The sequence below is a fragment of the Convolutriloba macropyga genome, chromosome 7 (assembly GCF_964194025.1).
Source record: "Convolutriloba macropyga chromosome 7, txConMacr16.3, whole genome shotgun sequence".
NCBI lineage: Eukaryota > Metazoa > Xenacoelomorpha > Acoela > Convolutidae > Convolutriloba > Convolutriloba macropyga.
Window position 1 is genome coordinate 59,161,302 of NC_134474.1, and position 17,456 is coordinate 59,178,757.

Sequence of the window (17,456 nt, forward strand, 5' to 3'; positions counted from 1 at the left end):
TTTCTTTAGTTGTTTCAATTCATGGAAGGCCACAAGCGTCTATCGCGGCTATTTTCCGGCAATCTCCCGGCTATGTTTTTTAAAGAAGTTCTACCTATTTCTGCTATTTTGGTCTTGTTTATAATGAATAATTGATTTTTTTTTGTTTTTTCTTTGTTTTTTTTTCAATTTACGTATTTTCCCTTGTTCTAGTTGTTGTTTTTTTCCGTGCCACGTGTTGTTCAAAAACTTAAGAAAGAAAAATAACATCTTAACTTCTCTAGAGAAGAGTTATTGGAAGGTCGCTTATTGTACGGTTAATGAATTTTGTACGGTTCATGTGAATGAATTTTTGGTCAGGCATGAATTGCCTCACTCTTTAAATGAATCTTTCTGACTCTCAAAATTTATATTAGAGTAGGCGTTACAATTAACGCGTCTAAGTCTACACAAGTTTAAGACATCACAGCAATGTTAAGACAGAAAAATGTTTCTTAGATCTTATTTTTTGGTTTTTATACTACAGTCTACAAATATATTGCAGTTATTTTCTGGCTACATGACGGCTATGTTTTACGTTGTTTACTTCGTAAATAGCTGAAGTTTGCGTTTAGGTCCAAGCTTGGTATCTTCTTCTGGTTCGTTGACAAAGAGCAAATCGTCATCAGATGTTGCCGCCAAGAACAGCAGCACCAATAGTAGCAATGCAATCACATCTTCCATCACTGATGCCGAGGAGAAAGCTGTGAAGAAAAAGAAGGATAAAAGTGAGTCTAAGTTAATTTAGGAATAGTTGTGCTTAATTTTGTAATTTTGGTCAAAACATGATTGGGCTGTCGTGCTTCATATTTGGTGTTCTTCATCCATCTATATCAGTTAAGGCAACAAACAAATGCTGAAAAAATTGGAAAAAATCCTAGATTTTGCAATGTTTTTTTCTCAATCATTTGGAAATTGTAACGTTTTTATTTGAAATTAAACCCGGCGCCCCTAATTATTTGGTACGATCATTTGGTCGGTTTCACCCCTTAGACAAAACATATTTTATACATTAGTTTGCGGCTTGCGTTTTAGAATATGGCGAAAGAAACGAAATTAATAATGTCTTGGTCACCAAATTCCACAATAGCACAATAGTCATTATATTCTATTTGATAAGGCGCTGGTTCGTAATGTAGGAGGAAAGTACAAGGTATCGGAATCTTTAACGTTTTTTCTAAAAACTACGATTTTTCAGTAATTTACGAGCAATGCGCGTAACCTATGCGTAACAATCTTTCTATTTTAGAAGCGAACCGCGATTCTTCCCATCGCGGTTCTAGCTCACATTCTTCCAGATCGGACCAGAGTAGCGCTGCTGATGTGCCTCCTAAAAAGGCACCACCACCACCGACATCAGTTGAGGAAAATACTCTCCCGATAAAACAGGAGGCCTCAGCTGACCCAGAACTTGGGGAGTTGAAAGCTCCCAATGCCGTGGAAGCATCGACAACTACAGGTACGATTGCTGCGGGGAATTTGAATGGATCGGGAACTTCAGCTTTCAAAAGTAATTTTATGAGAGAACTTGAAGATGAAGATAGCAGTTCAAGTGAGATGGATTTTGAGCCTCGTCGAGAAAAGCCAAAGAAAAAGGAACCAGAGAAACAAAAAGAAGTCACCGTTCCTGATAATGTGGTCAAGCAAGAAAACGAGGAAATAGTTGGCGGGAAGAGTGCAGTGGTGAAGAAAAAGAAACAAGAGACTGTTCCCGAGAAGAAGATGCCGAAAAAAGAGAAAGACATGAAGAAGAGACAAGCCTCCGAGAGTGATAGTAGTATGAGTAGCAGTTCTGACAGCTCCAGTGGTAAGCTGCTGGTTTTAATTGCTCTCAAATGAAGTTTGCAGCAATTCTTAATGACTGCCTTAGTCTTTTCATCCGGTTATTGTAGCAACTTTTTGGCATCTTCTAGAACTTGTCGAGGAGTATTGGAAAAGTGTTTTTAATTGCTCTCAAACGAAGTTTGTAGCAATTATTTGAGTCCTGTGGTCTTTTTAGGCGATTTTTTGCTTGGCCGGTTTTTCGTCGGACCCATATAACTTTTTGTCCACAAAAACGGGATAAACAGGTATCGCCTGGAGGGCATTAAATTCTTTAGAGCATTTTTTTACCAGGCTCTGAGAATTCGATTCGCCAAAACTGTTTTGAGGAGACAATTGTTGGGTGTGAAGGGCGGTTCTTAGTCTGAAAAGTTTGACCCCTAGTCACTCTCCCACCACACCCACCCGTCCCAGACCACCCTCCGCCAACGTGGCGATCTCGACCCCCCTCTCGAACAGCTCTCCCACAATCCTGCCCCCCCCCATCGATTGAACCCCCCAACGCCTACCCCCAACTCCGCTCACAACCCATAATGCTAGCATCTCTAAACCCCAGCTGCCTACTATCGAAGCCAACCGCTCGCCGGTCGTTTGAGAGCAATTCGCCCGACGTTAGTCGATTTTATTTCTTAGATCAGTTTTACTGGAAAAATTTGGAGCAGGAAATGAAATTCGTGAAAAAATTTAAAGTGGTTTCACTACACAATTCGAGAGTGGAGCGAAAAGAGTTGTTTTTTTTTCTTACTGCTGTTTTCGAGAAATTGAGGGGTACAAGATTTTTCTCTCAGCCAGCAAAAATTTTAAATCACGTGCGGCTTTTTCAATTCAAGCTGTTTTATTGTTGCTCTAAAAATTTAGTAGCGATTATATTAGTCCAGTGGTCATTTTTTGCGTAAGCGATTCTTCGTGCTACCCTTTTGATTTTTTTGTCCTCGAAAATGGGATTAAAAGGCAAAGACCGGAGGGCATTAAGTTATTTCAGAGCATTTTACCAGTCTCGGAGAATTCGACTCACCAAAACTGCTTTGAGGAAACAATGTTGGGGTGTGAAGGGTGGTTATTAATCGTGAAAGTTTGACCCCCAGTCACCCCACTCAATAACCTCACCCCTCCCAATCACCCGCAAGACACCCCTAGTTCTGCCCTAATCGCTTGACCCCCCAATAGCTGGATCCCCTTTTTTACGCTACCCGCACCCCTCGCCCAATGCAAGTATCTCTAAGCATCCAGCTGGGTACTAACAAAACCAACCGCTCGCCCGTTGTTTGAGACCAATTTGCCCGACGTTATGTTTGTATTATTTTATACAATTACGGAGGAACTAAATTAGGCATTGAAACTAGTTTTCAGTACCGAAATCATTTATTTGTCTAAACAACTCGCCCTCCCCCACTCACCCCAGTCCGCCATCCTCCATCTGGCGTCGTGGACCCCCTCCCTGGCGAGTCCTCCTGACCCTACGCCCCCAATCAGTTAACCCCCACCCCCTCGCAATGCTTGCATTTCTGAGCCGCAGCTGGGTACTACCGAAGACATCTGCTCGCCGGTTGTTTGAGAGCTTTTCTCCGGACGTTGTTTGGTTATGTTTTTTGGTTTTAACTTTTTAATGGTGATGTTTGAATGGGCTATAGTACTATTCAGCCTCTCCTTGGCTGTTTTTAGGGGCTCTCCTGTTTATAATGCAAACATCTTGGATTGTATTGGTACTCTGCATTTTATAAAGATTTTTCCATGACTTTGATCTTAAACGGTTTAAACAGGTAATGCCCATTGTTCCATTATTTTTTGTTGAAAACCTAAGCTGGTTTTAGGAATCTTTCAAGTATTCAGAGTACTAAAATTATCGCGAAGACTTAATTTCAGTGTGTTTTTGTTTTTATTGTTTTTCTCGACTTTGTTTTTATTTTTTCTCTAAGTGCTATTTCGAATCAATTTTAGTCATTTTTAAGTCGAGTTTCTCTTTAGTCATTGAAATATAATGTTTTTAACTTCTCTAGAATTGTTTCATTCATCCCTCATTCTGCTCTGTGTGTTTCTAAATAGCAGGTGCTGAGTAAAGCAATTTGAAATGAAGAAAGTGAATATTGAGAAACGAATAAATGATAGAAACTTAATAAGGCCATAAAGCCCATGTTTAGATATCCGCTGCCAGAACTTTATTCTTATAAGTTTTAGTTGCCATATATAATGCTGATGAGTTTTGCTGCTAGTCCCTGTGTTCTGTCAGTATAAAACAGGATTAGGTCTGGTACAAAATCTAGGCAAGTAGGCGCACACTCGAGAATTTTTTTTTTGAAAAAAAATTTTTTAATTTTTTATATTTTAATCACAACCGGGAATCTTGGAATCAATTGTTTTATTTATTTGTTCTAAATTTTCTTGAAATCTACTTCAATTTCTACTAATATTATTTGATCTCAGATAAATTGTGTTGCAACTTTGTTTAGGTATCGGTGTTCTTTTGTGCTTTTTTGGTCTTCCGCTTCGAATCTTTTTAGTCAACTTTTTGGTCGTCCTTCACATTGAGAGTAGTGTTTCTGATGTTTTTTATAGTCAGATTCTGGTTTCAGACAATTCTTTAGATTACAAATCAGGACTTCATTTTTGCTTTTTGTGCATTTATTCGTGCAGTTTAAACTGATTTACACGCGTGACGTCGTGTTTCATAAACCGTGTATGCGTTTCTTTTTCATGTAAGTTTTTGGTCACATGAAGCTTACCTCGCTCTCAAAAATGACGTTCCTCGCTTTCAAACTGACTTTTCTTTCCTTCAAGTTAAGGAGATAAGGTTAACTCCCTCTCTTTATCTGACAGCAGCTATTAGAAGCCGCAATAATTTAAACAGGTTCTTAATCCAGATGTAACATCTCAGCAATTAATAAAGAAGTTGTTGTTCCGGTCTGTTGTTTTTTAATTGCTCTCAAACGAAGTTTGTAGCAATTATATTAGTCCTGTCGGTCTTTTTTTTAATGCGATTTTTCGCTTGACCAATTTTTCGTCTGACGCTTTTGAGTTTTCGTCCTCAAAAACGGGATAAACAGGTAGCGCCCAGCGGGCTTAGAGCCTTTCAGGTCTGTTTCAGCTCAAACAGTCTTGGAGACTTATACTTATACTTATGGTGTGAGGGGCGGTTCTTAGAGGTTGACACCCCCCCCCCCTTTGTTGACCCCCCACCCCCACTATTGGCTCCACCCCCCCCCCACCGCGCTTTTGCCCCCCCCCACCCAGTGCTGCCCCCATCAGCCCCCGGTGCACCCCCCCCCCCCCGTGGCTAGCTACTGACCAAGCCAACCGCTCGCCGGTCGTTTGAGAGCAATTCGCCCGACGTTAGTCGGTTATGTTTAAACTATTTGAGACTGCAGATCTACAAAGTCATTGCGGTGATTTTTGGGAAATCTGCCAGCTATGTTTATCAATAGCCACCGCCAGGCTCTCAAAGGCTACTAATTATACGCTCTTCGTTTTTTATGAGGAGTCATGGTGCTCTATTAGTTATGATAAATCAAAGTAAAACTACAATTTAACCAGAATTTTTTTATCCCATGTTTTCTTGATAATCCTAAGCGAATTTTTTCGAGTCATTGTACTGACGCTAAGTTTTGGTTGCTGTCAACACATCGTTTAAAGGACCCTAGAATTGCTGTTAAAATTTTGACAATTTTCATTAAATGAGAGCAATTTTTTTGCTCGAAGATGCTCGATCTTCATAATGTTTTTGTGCGACCAACACTAACTATTACTTGATACTGTTAGGTAGTCGTATTCTTAGTTTGATCTTTACATCAAACCGTTCAACAGGTGCAAGAGTTTTTTTTTGAAAAATGTTGTTTCTGCTCATCTTGGCTTGGTGTTAGCTTTCAGGTCAGCTTTTTTGTTTTTTCAGCTGCAAGCCTATTTGGAATATTTTAGCTACGACAAAGTCTCAAAATTTGGGACTTTTTTCATTTTTTAAACCCTATGATTCTTTCTCCGTTTTGCTTGAAAGCGTCCACTTATTTTGCTACTTACGTTTTCAAATTTTCAGATTTTATAAAATTAAACCAATGGTTTTTTATTGGTCAGTTAGGTCTAACAAAGTATCTCTCGGGCTTTTTTCGGCTATAGGCATACTTACCGGCTTAATGTGTGATTAACATGTGTTGCGATTGGGGTGTTCTTAGGACCATTATGATTTCGTAATGTTATTGAAATTAAAATTAATTCTTGGTTTTTCTTGTGTTGTTGCAATTAAATTGTTTTTTCAGGAAGTCAACTACTTCCGTCAGGTTTTGAGATGATTATGTTCTGTCGATTTTGCCGGCTTTTCTTACAATAATCGACTAAAAGTCAGCGTGCCCTTAACAGAATGTAAGTAGTTTAAGGCATTTTCGTTGGTAGAGTAAATACCGCTACTTTTCTTTGACGGGATATGGAAAATTTCAATCTTCAATCAGGTTTTCCTATTGTCAGCATACGCTGTTCTCTAAATTGAAAATAAATCTATGGCAAAAAACAAATTTTCGTCTTTGTGTCTCATTTAGTTTAGAACCAAATGAGTTAAAAGTCGCTTAATTTTTTAAAAATTATTTTGAATATGAGTGAAGATGGTCGACTTAAGGCGTGCTGTCCCATTTCGACAAATGTTGTACCGAGTAATGGAGAATGAGGTTAGTTGTACTGCAGAATTTAGACATATATAGTTCGGTAGTACTTCTTCTTGTTGTCTAGATATTATTGTTTAGTTAGTAGTAACCCAATGTATGCATGTCGTTATTAAGCTTAAATCATATTTACATCAAAAATTTAGTTGAAGTTTACTTTAGTGAAAGTTGATCGTTTAAAATTTTTTTATTTTTTTGGTTTGAACAAATAATTGTACTTGATTTTAACATCCTAATGAGAAGACTATGAGTTCGATTGCTGATTTTGTCTAGGAGGAATATTTGGTTAGTTATTATTGCGTGCTTTATGATATGCTTCGTATTTCAATTTTCAGTAATTTAATGGGTCCGATGTAGACTGATTTCTGAGAGTAATTTTGTGAGTCCAATTTTAATTATGAATACCCCAGATGCGACCGGATAGTTATTTTCAAACAGTTGCAAGACTATGCCCTAAAATGGTTTTTTTAGTTTGCAGCTGCTGAGCCTGCATAACTTTAGGGTATGAAGATCAATAGATCAATTTTCGAATTTTGTTGGTTTGAACCTGCAAAAAACCCCCTCCCCTCCCGGATCATTTCGCCGATGGCCGTCAGTTATATAATTATTTACTGATAGTTAATGAATTTTATTGTGCTACTAATTTTAGATGACTCCAGCAGTTCCAACGACTCAGATTCAAGTGCCATGGACGACCAAGAAGAGACACCGCCTAAGCGAAGCACTAAACGTCATCACAAGAAAAGCACCAGTACCAACGCAAGTGACAAAACACAGTCCTCAAAGAGCGACCCTAAAGCAGCTAAAATTAAACCTGAGTCGGGGAGCGAGAAAACTCAATCGAGCAGTAAAAGTCAGGACAAGAAGCCGATATCATCGACTAATCCTTCGATTAAATCTTCCGAACGTGTGCCGTCCAAAGAGAAAAGCAACGTTAGTAAAGGAAAAACGCTGCGTGACGTCGAAAAACCGCCTGAAATCACCGGCGGCAACAAGAAATCACACTCTGGAACTTCAGGTGGCAAAAAATTGACAGATGACCCGCCTAAGGTCAAGTCGAACCTCTCAGATAAAAGTGACTCGAGTGACAACGAGATTGAAAATAGTGACGACAATCTCTCGGATTCTCGTGTTGACGCTCCCGAGAAACAAGTGCTTGCAGTAAAAAACCCCATAGCAACTTCTTCTCCGAGTAAAAGCGTGGCTGCTACTAAAGGTAGGAATTTTTTGGCGTCATTATAACCGAAAAATATCGTGTTCGTTTTTCTTCTTTTAATAGCCGCCGTCATCTTTTCAGCCGGCTCTAATTGATCTAGTAATTTTTTACCACCCTGAGAATTGTATTTTGTTGGTGATTAATTGCTGTTTATTTAAACGTGTGTATTTTTTTGCAAAAATTTTTGCTTAACCATTTTTCTTTTTCTCCGAGTAAAAGCGTGGTTTCTACTTCTTCTCCGAGTAAAAGTGTAATTGCTACTAAATGAAGAAATGTTTTGGCTTCATTATAACCGAAAAAAACGTGTTTGTGTTTGTTTTTCATCTTTTAATGGCCGCAGTCATCTCAGCCGGCTATTATTGATCTAGTAACTTTTCACTATCCAGAGAATTGTATTTTGTTGGTGATTAATTGCTGCTCTCGAACGAAGTTTGATGCAATTATTGTAAACATGCGTCTTTCTTTTGCAAAAACTTTTGCTTAAAAATTTTTGAGCTTTTGTTTTAGAACATTTCTTTACTTCGCAAATTATTTTTCACGCTTTTCTTCATTTTCGAGTGATCTCGGTTGCTCTCACTCCAAAGTAAATTTTGTAGCAAAATTAAAAGCCATCGTAGCATAGAAAAGCACAACTGACTGATAGCCGACTGGTGAATTCTTCTATTGAGTATTCCGGAGGTTGAGGTTCCAATCCCACACTGGTCGGATATTTGTGCACTTATAAACAAAAGGTCTTTTTCCTGAAGTTTTGAAAAAGTTTTTAGTTAAATGAGTCTTAAAATTGCGTTTGTCAAAATGCCTATTTGCTTTCGAACAAAGTTTGAAGCAACTATTCCAAAAGTGTCGGTCTTTTTTAATGCAAAATTTTTGCTTGACCGTTTTGGCTTTTCGGGTGACTTTGCGCCCTTGATGTTTTCTTTTTTGCTAAATTTCTCTAAATGATCTAAATTTATCTCTCATTTCGTAGTTTCAGCAGCTGAACTCAAGTGGCGGAAGTTCACTACCAACAGTCAACTGCAAAGCACACCGCTATTGGTGTAATTTTTTAATAGACGCCGTCAGCCTCTCCACGGCTATTATTTAGGCGCTCTCCTTTTTAATAGCCGCACAGCGATAGCCTGGGCTAATATTGGCCTTCTCTTGGTTTTTTTATTTCGTCGTCATGATTTTTGTTAAGACCATATGACGTCACAGCCACTTTTTGTTCTTTCGTTCATGCAATTTCAACTGAATTGCATGCGTGACGTCATTTTTCGCTCTTAGTGGAGCGAGTTTTTTTGTTCATGCGCGTGATTAAATTTTTGGTCACACTTGACTTACCTCACTCTCAAAAATGACTTCCTCACTTTGAAATTGACTTTTATTTACTTTAATTCAAAGAGACAAGGTCAAATGGGTGTGTGTCACTCTAAATGAAGGTTATTTGAGATCAGCTAATAGAAGCAGCAATAATTTATACAGATTTTTAAATCAAAATATAACAGATCAGCCTTCAATGAAAAGACGAATTTTTTTTGGCCTGTCTTTTTTACTGTTTTTTAGACTACCGATCTACGAATCTATTGCGGCTATTTTCTGGAAATCTGCCAGCTATGTTTTTAAATTTTCTTTATCTTTTCATCACGTTTTTTGTTTTACATAAATCACAACTTTCACGTTTGACTTCTGACTTACCTCACTCATTTTTTCTACTGAATGGTTTTTAAATCCATTTACTCAATGAATTACGCTAGACAGTGAATACGGTCAGAAGAGCAAAATCAAATGAGACGGGATAAACCGATGAATCCCGTTCATTAAGTCATTGTGAATTAGTTTATCGAAGTTCGATAAAGTGTTTGCTAATTGACATTGGTATTAAGCTTTTTAGCTTTCATTTTAGAAGCTTAATTGAGTATGCACTCCGAATTAGAACATTTTTTGACACTGAAAAAATAGAAATAAGTTCGGTCAATTTGTCTATTCGTTTCTTTCTGTTTCAATCCCGATGTGCATCAAGCGCGTCAATGGAGGCTATTTTCCGACAATTTGCCTGCTATGTTTTAAATTAGTTGTCCGAGAGCAGTTCTTCTGACTTTTGTTGGCTACGTTTTTTAGACGCATGTCTTTTGAGATATGTTCAGTTTTGTCATTTGTTTAAATTTAGTTTTGTTGAAGCCTTTGCTTTGGTTAAATGTTACATTTTTTTAGAACACAGTTGTACCTTTATTCGGCACGAAGTTAGTTTTGAAGTTAGTTTTTTGCCTCTATTTGTGTCTGGCATGTCCAACCGGATTTCTGTTAGCGTGTAATTTATTTCTTGAGTAGACTTTAGAAAGAAAAAATTGGTTGTGAACACAACTATCAAGACATGGGCAACGATTAATGCAATTTTCACGTTTTTTGAATGTTGTTTTTTGAGTTCAATTCGTCAATAATAATAATAAATTCGTTCTCAAACTGATACCAAATGACAGAATAAACATACACAGAATTAAACCGCTTTCGAACTTGCCGGATTCCTGCTTAGAATTTGGTAGTTCAAAGTTGTTTCAAAACACATAAGCAACTAAGTTTAAGGCTATTTCAAGTCTATTTAGCGGACTTAAAGTTTTTTACATTTTTTGGTGTTTTTGCTTGCCTCTGATTGTCTGTTACATCTCGAGTCAGCTTTTCTTGAATGCTAAATTATCTTTTTTCCAAGAAACTTTCGTATTCACTACCCTAGTAACAAAATTATATCCTTCCTAATGCTATTGGTAACTGCACTCGAATAAAATTTGGAGCAATTATTGTAAATGTGTTGGTCTTTTTGTGCAAAATTTTTGCTCCTCTTTTTTTTGAGTGATTTTTGCGCCTTTGACTTTTTCGTTTTGCGTGATCGCAATTTCTCTCTCATTAAAAAGTGTCAGCAGCTGAACGAATTTTTATCAGCCATAGCATCAGCCCTTTAACATCACGAATTTTAGCTTTTTTTGACAAAACGTGCAATTTAGGTTTTTCCAGACCCAGCGAGCAGAAAACTTCCTTAGGGGTTTGATAATAAGTTACTGACAAATTTTTATTGGCCATGGAATATTTTTCAACTTTTTAATATCACAAATTTTAGCCTCTGGGGTCAGAAAACCACCGTTAGGGTTTGGTAGTAAAATACTGGAAAATTTTTGTTTTTTAATTTTTTTTGTCAATTATTAGGTTTCTCCAGCCTCAAGAGCCGCGGAACCTCCTCTAGGGTTGGATAATATTTTGACACATGGTTTTTAGATGTAATGGAATGTTTTTCAAGATTTCAATATCACGAATTTAAGCAATTTTTCAGAAAAGTATTTTTTCAAGTTTTTTGAATATTTTGGTTTTTTTAAAATTTTTTTCCGGCACCAGGGTCCCTGGTACCTCCTCCAAGTTGCGATAATAAGCTGCGGCGTAGTTTGTAGAGTTATTGGAATAGTGATCAATATTTGTCTTTTTCAGTTTTCTGTTTGATTGATTTACTAACAAGGCTAGAAAACTAGAAGTTGCTGAGTCGAATCCCATCATGGATAATCAGTCCTAGCTCTCTTTCTCTCTCTGTCGGCCAGGGTTTCTTTCGTTCTCTTTCTCGTTCACGTTTTATCTCTTTCACGTTCTCTCTCTCTCTCTCTCTCTCTCTCTCTTTCTCTCTTTGTTGATGCCGCACTTCAGCTACTTTTACGTGGCGTAATGTCATCATCTATTATCCTCGTTAACGCTGAGTTATAGTAGAAATGTTTTTTATCATAAATTATTTAATAAGCACTTTATATAAAATCATTGTTAATTGCTCTCAAAAGCAGTTTGTAGCAAATATGTTAATCCTGTTTGTCTGTTTTCGGTAATTTTTCGCTTGACCGATTTTTCGTCTGCCTCATTTGATTTTTGTATTCAGAGACAAGATATAGAGGTAGCGCCCAGTGGGTATTAAGTTTTGAATACTTATACTTATGGTGTGGAGGGCGGTTCTTAGAAAATGATCCCACACCCCCTCCCACACAAGTCCCCCAAACAACTTTTGCTCCCCTGCTGCGTTGCACCCCCGCTGCGCTCACCTTACGCCCCCTCAATTAAGCTAAAACTATCCTAGCTAAATCGTGGCGAGCTACTGACAAAGCCAACAAATTGGATAATTTTTTACGCATAGTTTTTAGATTCAATGGATTGTTTTTCAAGAATTCAATATCACGAGTTAAAGCAGTTTTTTAAAAAAAATATGCAATTTTTTCAAGTTGTTTGAGTTTTTAGGAGTTTTCTTTATTTTTTTCCGGCACCAGAGTCCCTCTTATCTCCTCCAAGGTTTGATAATGAGCTGCGGCGTAGTTTGTAGAGTTATTGGATTGATCAATGTTTTTAAGACTCCAGTTTTAGTAATTTTTGGATAAATTTTTTTTTCAAATTATCGGAAAATTATCATTAGGTTCGAAATTTATGGATTCTAATTAGCCATTGAAACTGTATAGACTCTTGAGACAATGAAATGGCTTTGAAGATATTAATATCTTGAGTTTTAGCAAGATTTTGTTTAAATTTGCAAAACTTTTCAAAATTTTTGAATATTTTTTTTCTTTTCTGAGTTTAACGATCATTACTGCAAATGAAACTTTTTAAGTCTTGTAAATGCGTTACTTGACAGAACTTCAGCGACAAAAAATGGTTTTGAATTTTTTTACCGTGAAACTGGAATTTTTTTTTAATTTTTGCCTTTTCTGGTTTTTTCTATATGATTTATTTACTAACAAGGCTAGAAAACTAGAATTTGTAGAGTCGAATCCCATCATGGATAATAGTCCTCGCTCTTTTCTCTCTCTCTCTCGGTTAGGGTTCCTTTCCTTCTCTTTCTCGTTCAAGTTTTATAGCCCTCTCTCTCACCTTATCTCTATCTCTCTCGCTCGCTCTCTCTCTCTCTCTCTCTCTCTTTGTTGATGCCGCACTTCATGTGCTATTATGTTGCGTAATGTCATCATCTATTATCCTCATTAACGCCAAGATATAGTAGAAAGATTTTTATTATAATTGAATTAACAAGCACTTTTAGAAAATTATTGTCAATTGCTCTCAAAGGAAGTTTGTAGCAAATATAATAATTTTTTTGTCTTTTATTCACTTTTTCGCTTGACCGATTTTTCGTCTGACCCATTCGACTTTTCGTATTTAGATACAGGATAAAGAGACAGCGCCCATTGGGCATTAAGCTTTAGTGATTTATCTTATGTTGTGAAGCGTGGTTCTTAGAAATTGACCCCACACCCCTACCTATCGCCCACACATCAGTTCCCACCAAACCACTTTTTTTTGCACCCCCGCTGCCCTCAGCTTACGCCCTTCAATTAAGCTAAAATTATCTTCACTAAACCGTGGCTAGCTACTGACGAAGCTAACATATTGGATAATATGTTACGCATAGTTTTTAGATGCAATGGATTGTTTTTCAAGATTTCAACATCAGGAGTTTAAGCAGTTTTTTAAATAAAATATTTGCATTTTTTTCAAGTTTTTTGAACATTTTAGCGTTTTTAAAGTTTTTTCCGGAACCAGTGTCCCTGGTATCTTCTACAAGGTTTGATATTAAGCTCCGGCGTAGTTTGTAGAGTTATTGGAATGGTGATCAATATTTATACGACTCCAGTTTTAGTAATTTTTGGACAAAAATTAATTTTTTCAAATGGTCGGAAAATTATTATCAGTTTCGAAACTTATGGATTGTTTTGAGCCATTGAAACAGTATTAACTCTTGAGACAATGAAATGGTTTCGAAGATGTTATAAACTTGGATTTTAGCAAGATTTTGTTTAAATTTGCAAAATTTTTCAAAGTTTTTGAATATTTTTTTACCTTTTCTGAATTTAGCGATCATTACTGGCCAATGAAACTTTTTCTTAGTCTTGCAAACGCGTCGCTTGACAGAACTCCAGCGACGAAAAATTGTTTTGAGCTCTTTTTCACCGTGAAATTTGTCTTTTAAGGTTTTTTCTATATGTTTTATTTACTAACAAGGCTAGAAAACTAGAAGTTGCAGAGTCGAATTCCATCATGGATAATAGTCCTAGCTCTCTTTCTCTCTCTCTCTCGGTTAGGGTTCCTTTCTTTCTCTTTCTCGTTTAGGTTTTAGCTCTCTCTCTCATGTTATCTCTATCTCTCTCTTTCTCTTTGTTGATGCCGCACTTCATCTGCTATTGTGTGGCGTAATGTCATCATCTATTATCCTCATTAACGCCAAGACATAGTAGAAAGATTTTTATCATAATTGATTTAACAAGTATTTTTAGAAAGTCATTTTCAATTGCTCTCAAAAGAAATTTGTAGCAAATATAATAATTCTTTTTGTCTTTTATGCACTTTTTCGCTTGACCGATTTTTCGTCTGAACCATTGGACTTTTCGTAATTAGATACAAGATAAAGAGACAGCGCCCATTGGGTATTTAGTTTTGGTGACTTATCTTTTTGGTGTGAAGGGTGGTTCTTAGAAATTGACCCCACACCCCCACCCATCGCCCACACATCAGTTCCCACCAAACCACTTGTGCACCCCCGCTGCGATGCACCCCCGCTGCGCTCAGCTTACGCCGCTTCAATTAAGCTGAAACTAGCCTCACTAAACAATGGCTAGCTACTGACGAAGCCAACATATTGGGTAATATGTTTTTGCTTAAATTTTAGATGCAATGGAATGTTTTTCAAGATTTCAATATCACGAATATAAGCAATTTTAAAAAAAAATATGCAATTTTTTCAAGTTGTTTGAGTTTTCAGGAGTTTTCTTTATTTTTTTCCGGCACCACAGTCCCTCTTATCTCCTCCAAGGTTTGATAATGAGCTGCAGCATAGTTTCTGAAATTAACGGAATGATGATCAATAATTATACGACTCGAGTTTCGGTAATTTTTGGACAAAAATTAATTTTTTTCCAAATTGTCAGAAAATTATTATCATTCTCTGGTTTCAAGTTCTGGTATCAAGTTTATGCATTTTTTTGAGCCAATGAAACTATTTCAGGCTCGAAACAGGGATACTGCATAGATTCTTGAGACAAGGAAATGGTTTTGAAGATATTATTATCTTGAATTTTAGCAAGTTTTTGTTTAAATTTGCAATCGTTTTCAAAATTTTTGAATATTTTTTGCCCTTTTCTGAGTTTGACGATCATTACTGGCCGATGAAAATTTTTAATTCTTGCAGATGGTTAACTTGACAGAACTCCAGCGACAAAAAATGGTTTTTAACTTTTTTACTGTGAAATCTGGAAGCTTTTTATTTAAATTTTGCCTTTTCAGGTTTTTCTATGTGATTTATTTACTAACAAGGCTAGAAAAGTAGAAGTTGCAGAGTCGAATCCCATCATTGATAATAGTCCTAACTCTCTTTTTCTCCCTCTCTCTGTCGGTTAGGGTTTCTTTCCTTCTCTTTCTCGTTCACGTTTTATCTCTCTCTCTCCCACGTTATCTTTCTCTCTCTTTTTGTTGATGCTGCACTTCAGCTGCTATTATGTGGCGTAATGTCATTGTCAATTATCCTCAGTAACGCTGAGTTATATAGAAATGTTTTTATCATAAATGATTTAACAAGCACGTTTTGTTATGTGCTCAACAATTTGTTAATTAACAAGAAAATTTTTGTTATTTGCTCTCAACAGCTGTTTGTAGCAAATATAATAACCCTGTTTGTCTCTTTTATGCAATTTTTCGCTTAGGCTGATTTTTCGTCCGTGCCATTTAACTTTTCGTGATCAAAGTCAAAATAAAGAGGTAGCACCCAGTGGGCATTATGTTTGGGAGACTTATACTTAAGGTGTGAAGGGCGGTTCCTCGAAATTGATCCCACACATCCACCCATTGCCCACACAGCAGTCCACCCGATACCATTTTTGCACCCCCGCTGCACTCAGCTTACGCCCCTTCAATTAAGCTAAAACTAGCCTTACTCAACCGTGGCTAGCTACTGACGAAGCCAACATATTGGATAATTTGTTTGTTTCCGCATAGTTTTTAGATGCAATGGAAGATTTCAATAGCACGAATTTAAGCAATTTTTAAAAAAAAGGTATGCAATTTTTTCAAGTTTTTTGAGTTTTTTATGAAGTTTTTTTTCCGACACCAGAGTCCATATTACCTCCTCCAAGCTTTGATAATAAGCTGCAGTATAGTTTTTGGAATTAACGGAATGGTGATCAATAATTATACGAATCGAAATTTGGTAATTTTTGGATAAAAATTAATTTTTTTTCAACTTGTCGGAAAATTATTATCATGTTCTGGTTTAAAGTTCTGGTATCAAGTTTATGGATCTTTTTGTGCCAGTGAAATTATTTCAGGCTTGAAACAGGGATACTGCATAGACACGAAAATCTTGAGACACGAAAATGGTTTTGAAGATATTAATATCTTGAGTTTTAACAAGATTTTGTTTAAGTTTGCAATACTTTTCAAAATTTTTGAATTTTTTTGCTCTTTTCTGAGTTTGACGATCATTACTGGCCAATGAAAAATTTTAATTATTGCAGATGGGTAACTTGACAGAGCTCCAGCGACAGAAAATGGTTTTGAACTTTTTTACCGTGAAATCTGGAAGCTTTTCTTTGAAGTTTTGCGTTTTCAGATTTTTTCTTTATGATTTATTTACTAAAAAGGCTAGAAAACTAGAAGTTGCAGAGCCGAATCCCATCTTGGATAATATTCCTAGTTCTCTTTCTCTCTGGCTCTCTCTCTCTCTCTCTGTCTTTCGGTTAGGGTTTCTTTCCTTCTCTTTCTCGTTCAAGTTTTATCTCTCTCTCTCTCTCACGTTATCTCTCTCTCTCTCTCTCTCTCTCTCTCGCTCTCTCTTTTTGTTTTTTTCATGAATGATTTAACAAGCACTTTTAGAAAATCATTGTTAACTGCTCTCAAAAGCTGTATGTAGCAAACATAATAACCCTGTTTGTCTTTTTTTTGCAATTTTTCGCTTGACTGATTTTTCGTATGACCCATTCGACTTTTCGTATTCAGAGACAAAATAAAGTTGTAGCATCCAGTGGACATTATGTTTTGGACACTTGTACTTATGGTGTGAAGAACGGTTCTTAGAAATTGATTCCACACCCCCTCCCACACATTAGTCCCCCCAAACTTTTGAACCCCCGCTGTGATGCACCACCGCTGCGCTCACCTTACGCCCCTTCAATTAAGCTAAAACGAGCCTCACTAAGCTGTGGCTAGCTACTGACGAAGCCAACCGCTTGCCGGTCGTTTGAGATGAATTGGCATGACGTTAGTCGTGTATGTTTAATTTTTTTCGTACTACGGACTTTTGGTCGATCATTTTTTTCTGATCATTTGACTTTCCGTCCTGAAAAGAGTGTTGAATAGGTGAAGCCCTGAAGTCATTAAGTTCTTATAGAGCTCTGCAGCTCAGTAGTCTCTAAGTATGCGATTCACAGAAACTGATTTAAAAAGATATTAAGTAATGGTTTGGACTGTGGTTATTCCGACCCCTCTACTTGACCCCCCCTCTGAATTGAACTAGAGCCAGCCTGTCTAAGCCGCTCCTATCTTACTGGCGAATCCAAATGATAGCCGTTATGGCGAATCGCAAATGAGAGCAATTCGCAAAAAAGTTAGCCGGTTATGTTCTTTTCATATAGCAGAGATAGTGATAGCTGAGGGCAGCTTTATGGCCGTTCTTGTGTTTGTGGGCAAGTTCTTTTATTAACACCGTATGGCGTCACGCCCATGCTAAATCAGTTCTTGTTCACGTGTTCACGCAATCTGTCGACTGAGATTTGTTTGTGATGTCATTC

At 37.0% G+C, this 17,456-nt stretch overlaps 1 protein-coding gene across 1 annotated transcript in view; it reads left to right on the forward strand.

Annotated features, from left to right (window-relative positions):
• The window catches only part of LOC142343087 (uncharacterized), a 183,819-nt gene that overhangs the window by 154,068 nt on the left and 12,295 nt on the right, over window positions 1–17,456 (forward strand). The window contains exons 11-13 of the mRNA XM_075394773.1: window positions 594–746; window positions 1,268–1,825; window positions 7,129–7,695. Of these exons, the coding sequence (XP_075250888.1) occupies window positions 594–746; window positions 1,268–1,825; window positions 7,129–7,695 (1,278 nt within the window). The remainder of the gene's footprint in view (window positions 1–593; window positions 747–1,267; window positions 1,826–7,128; window positions 7,696–17,456) is intronic.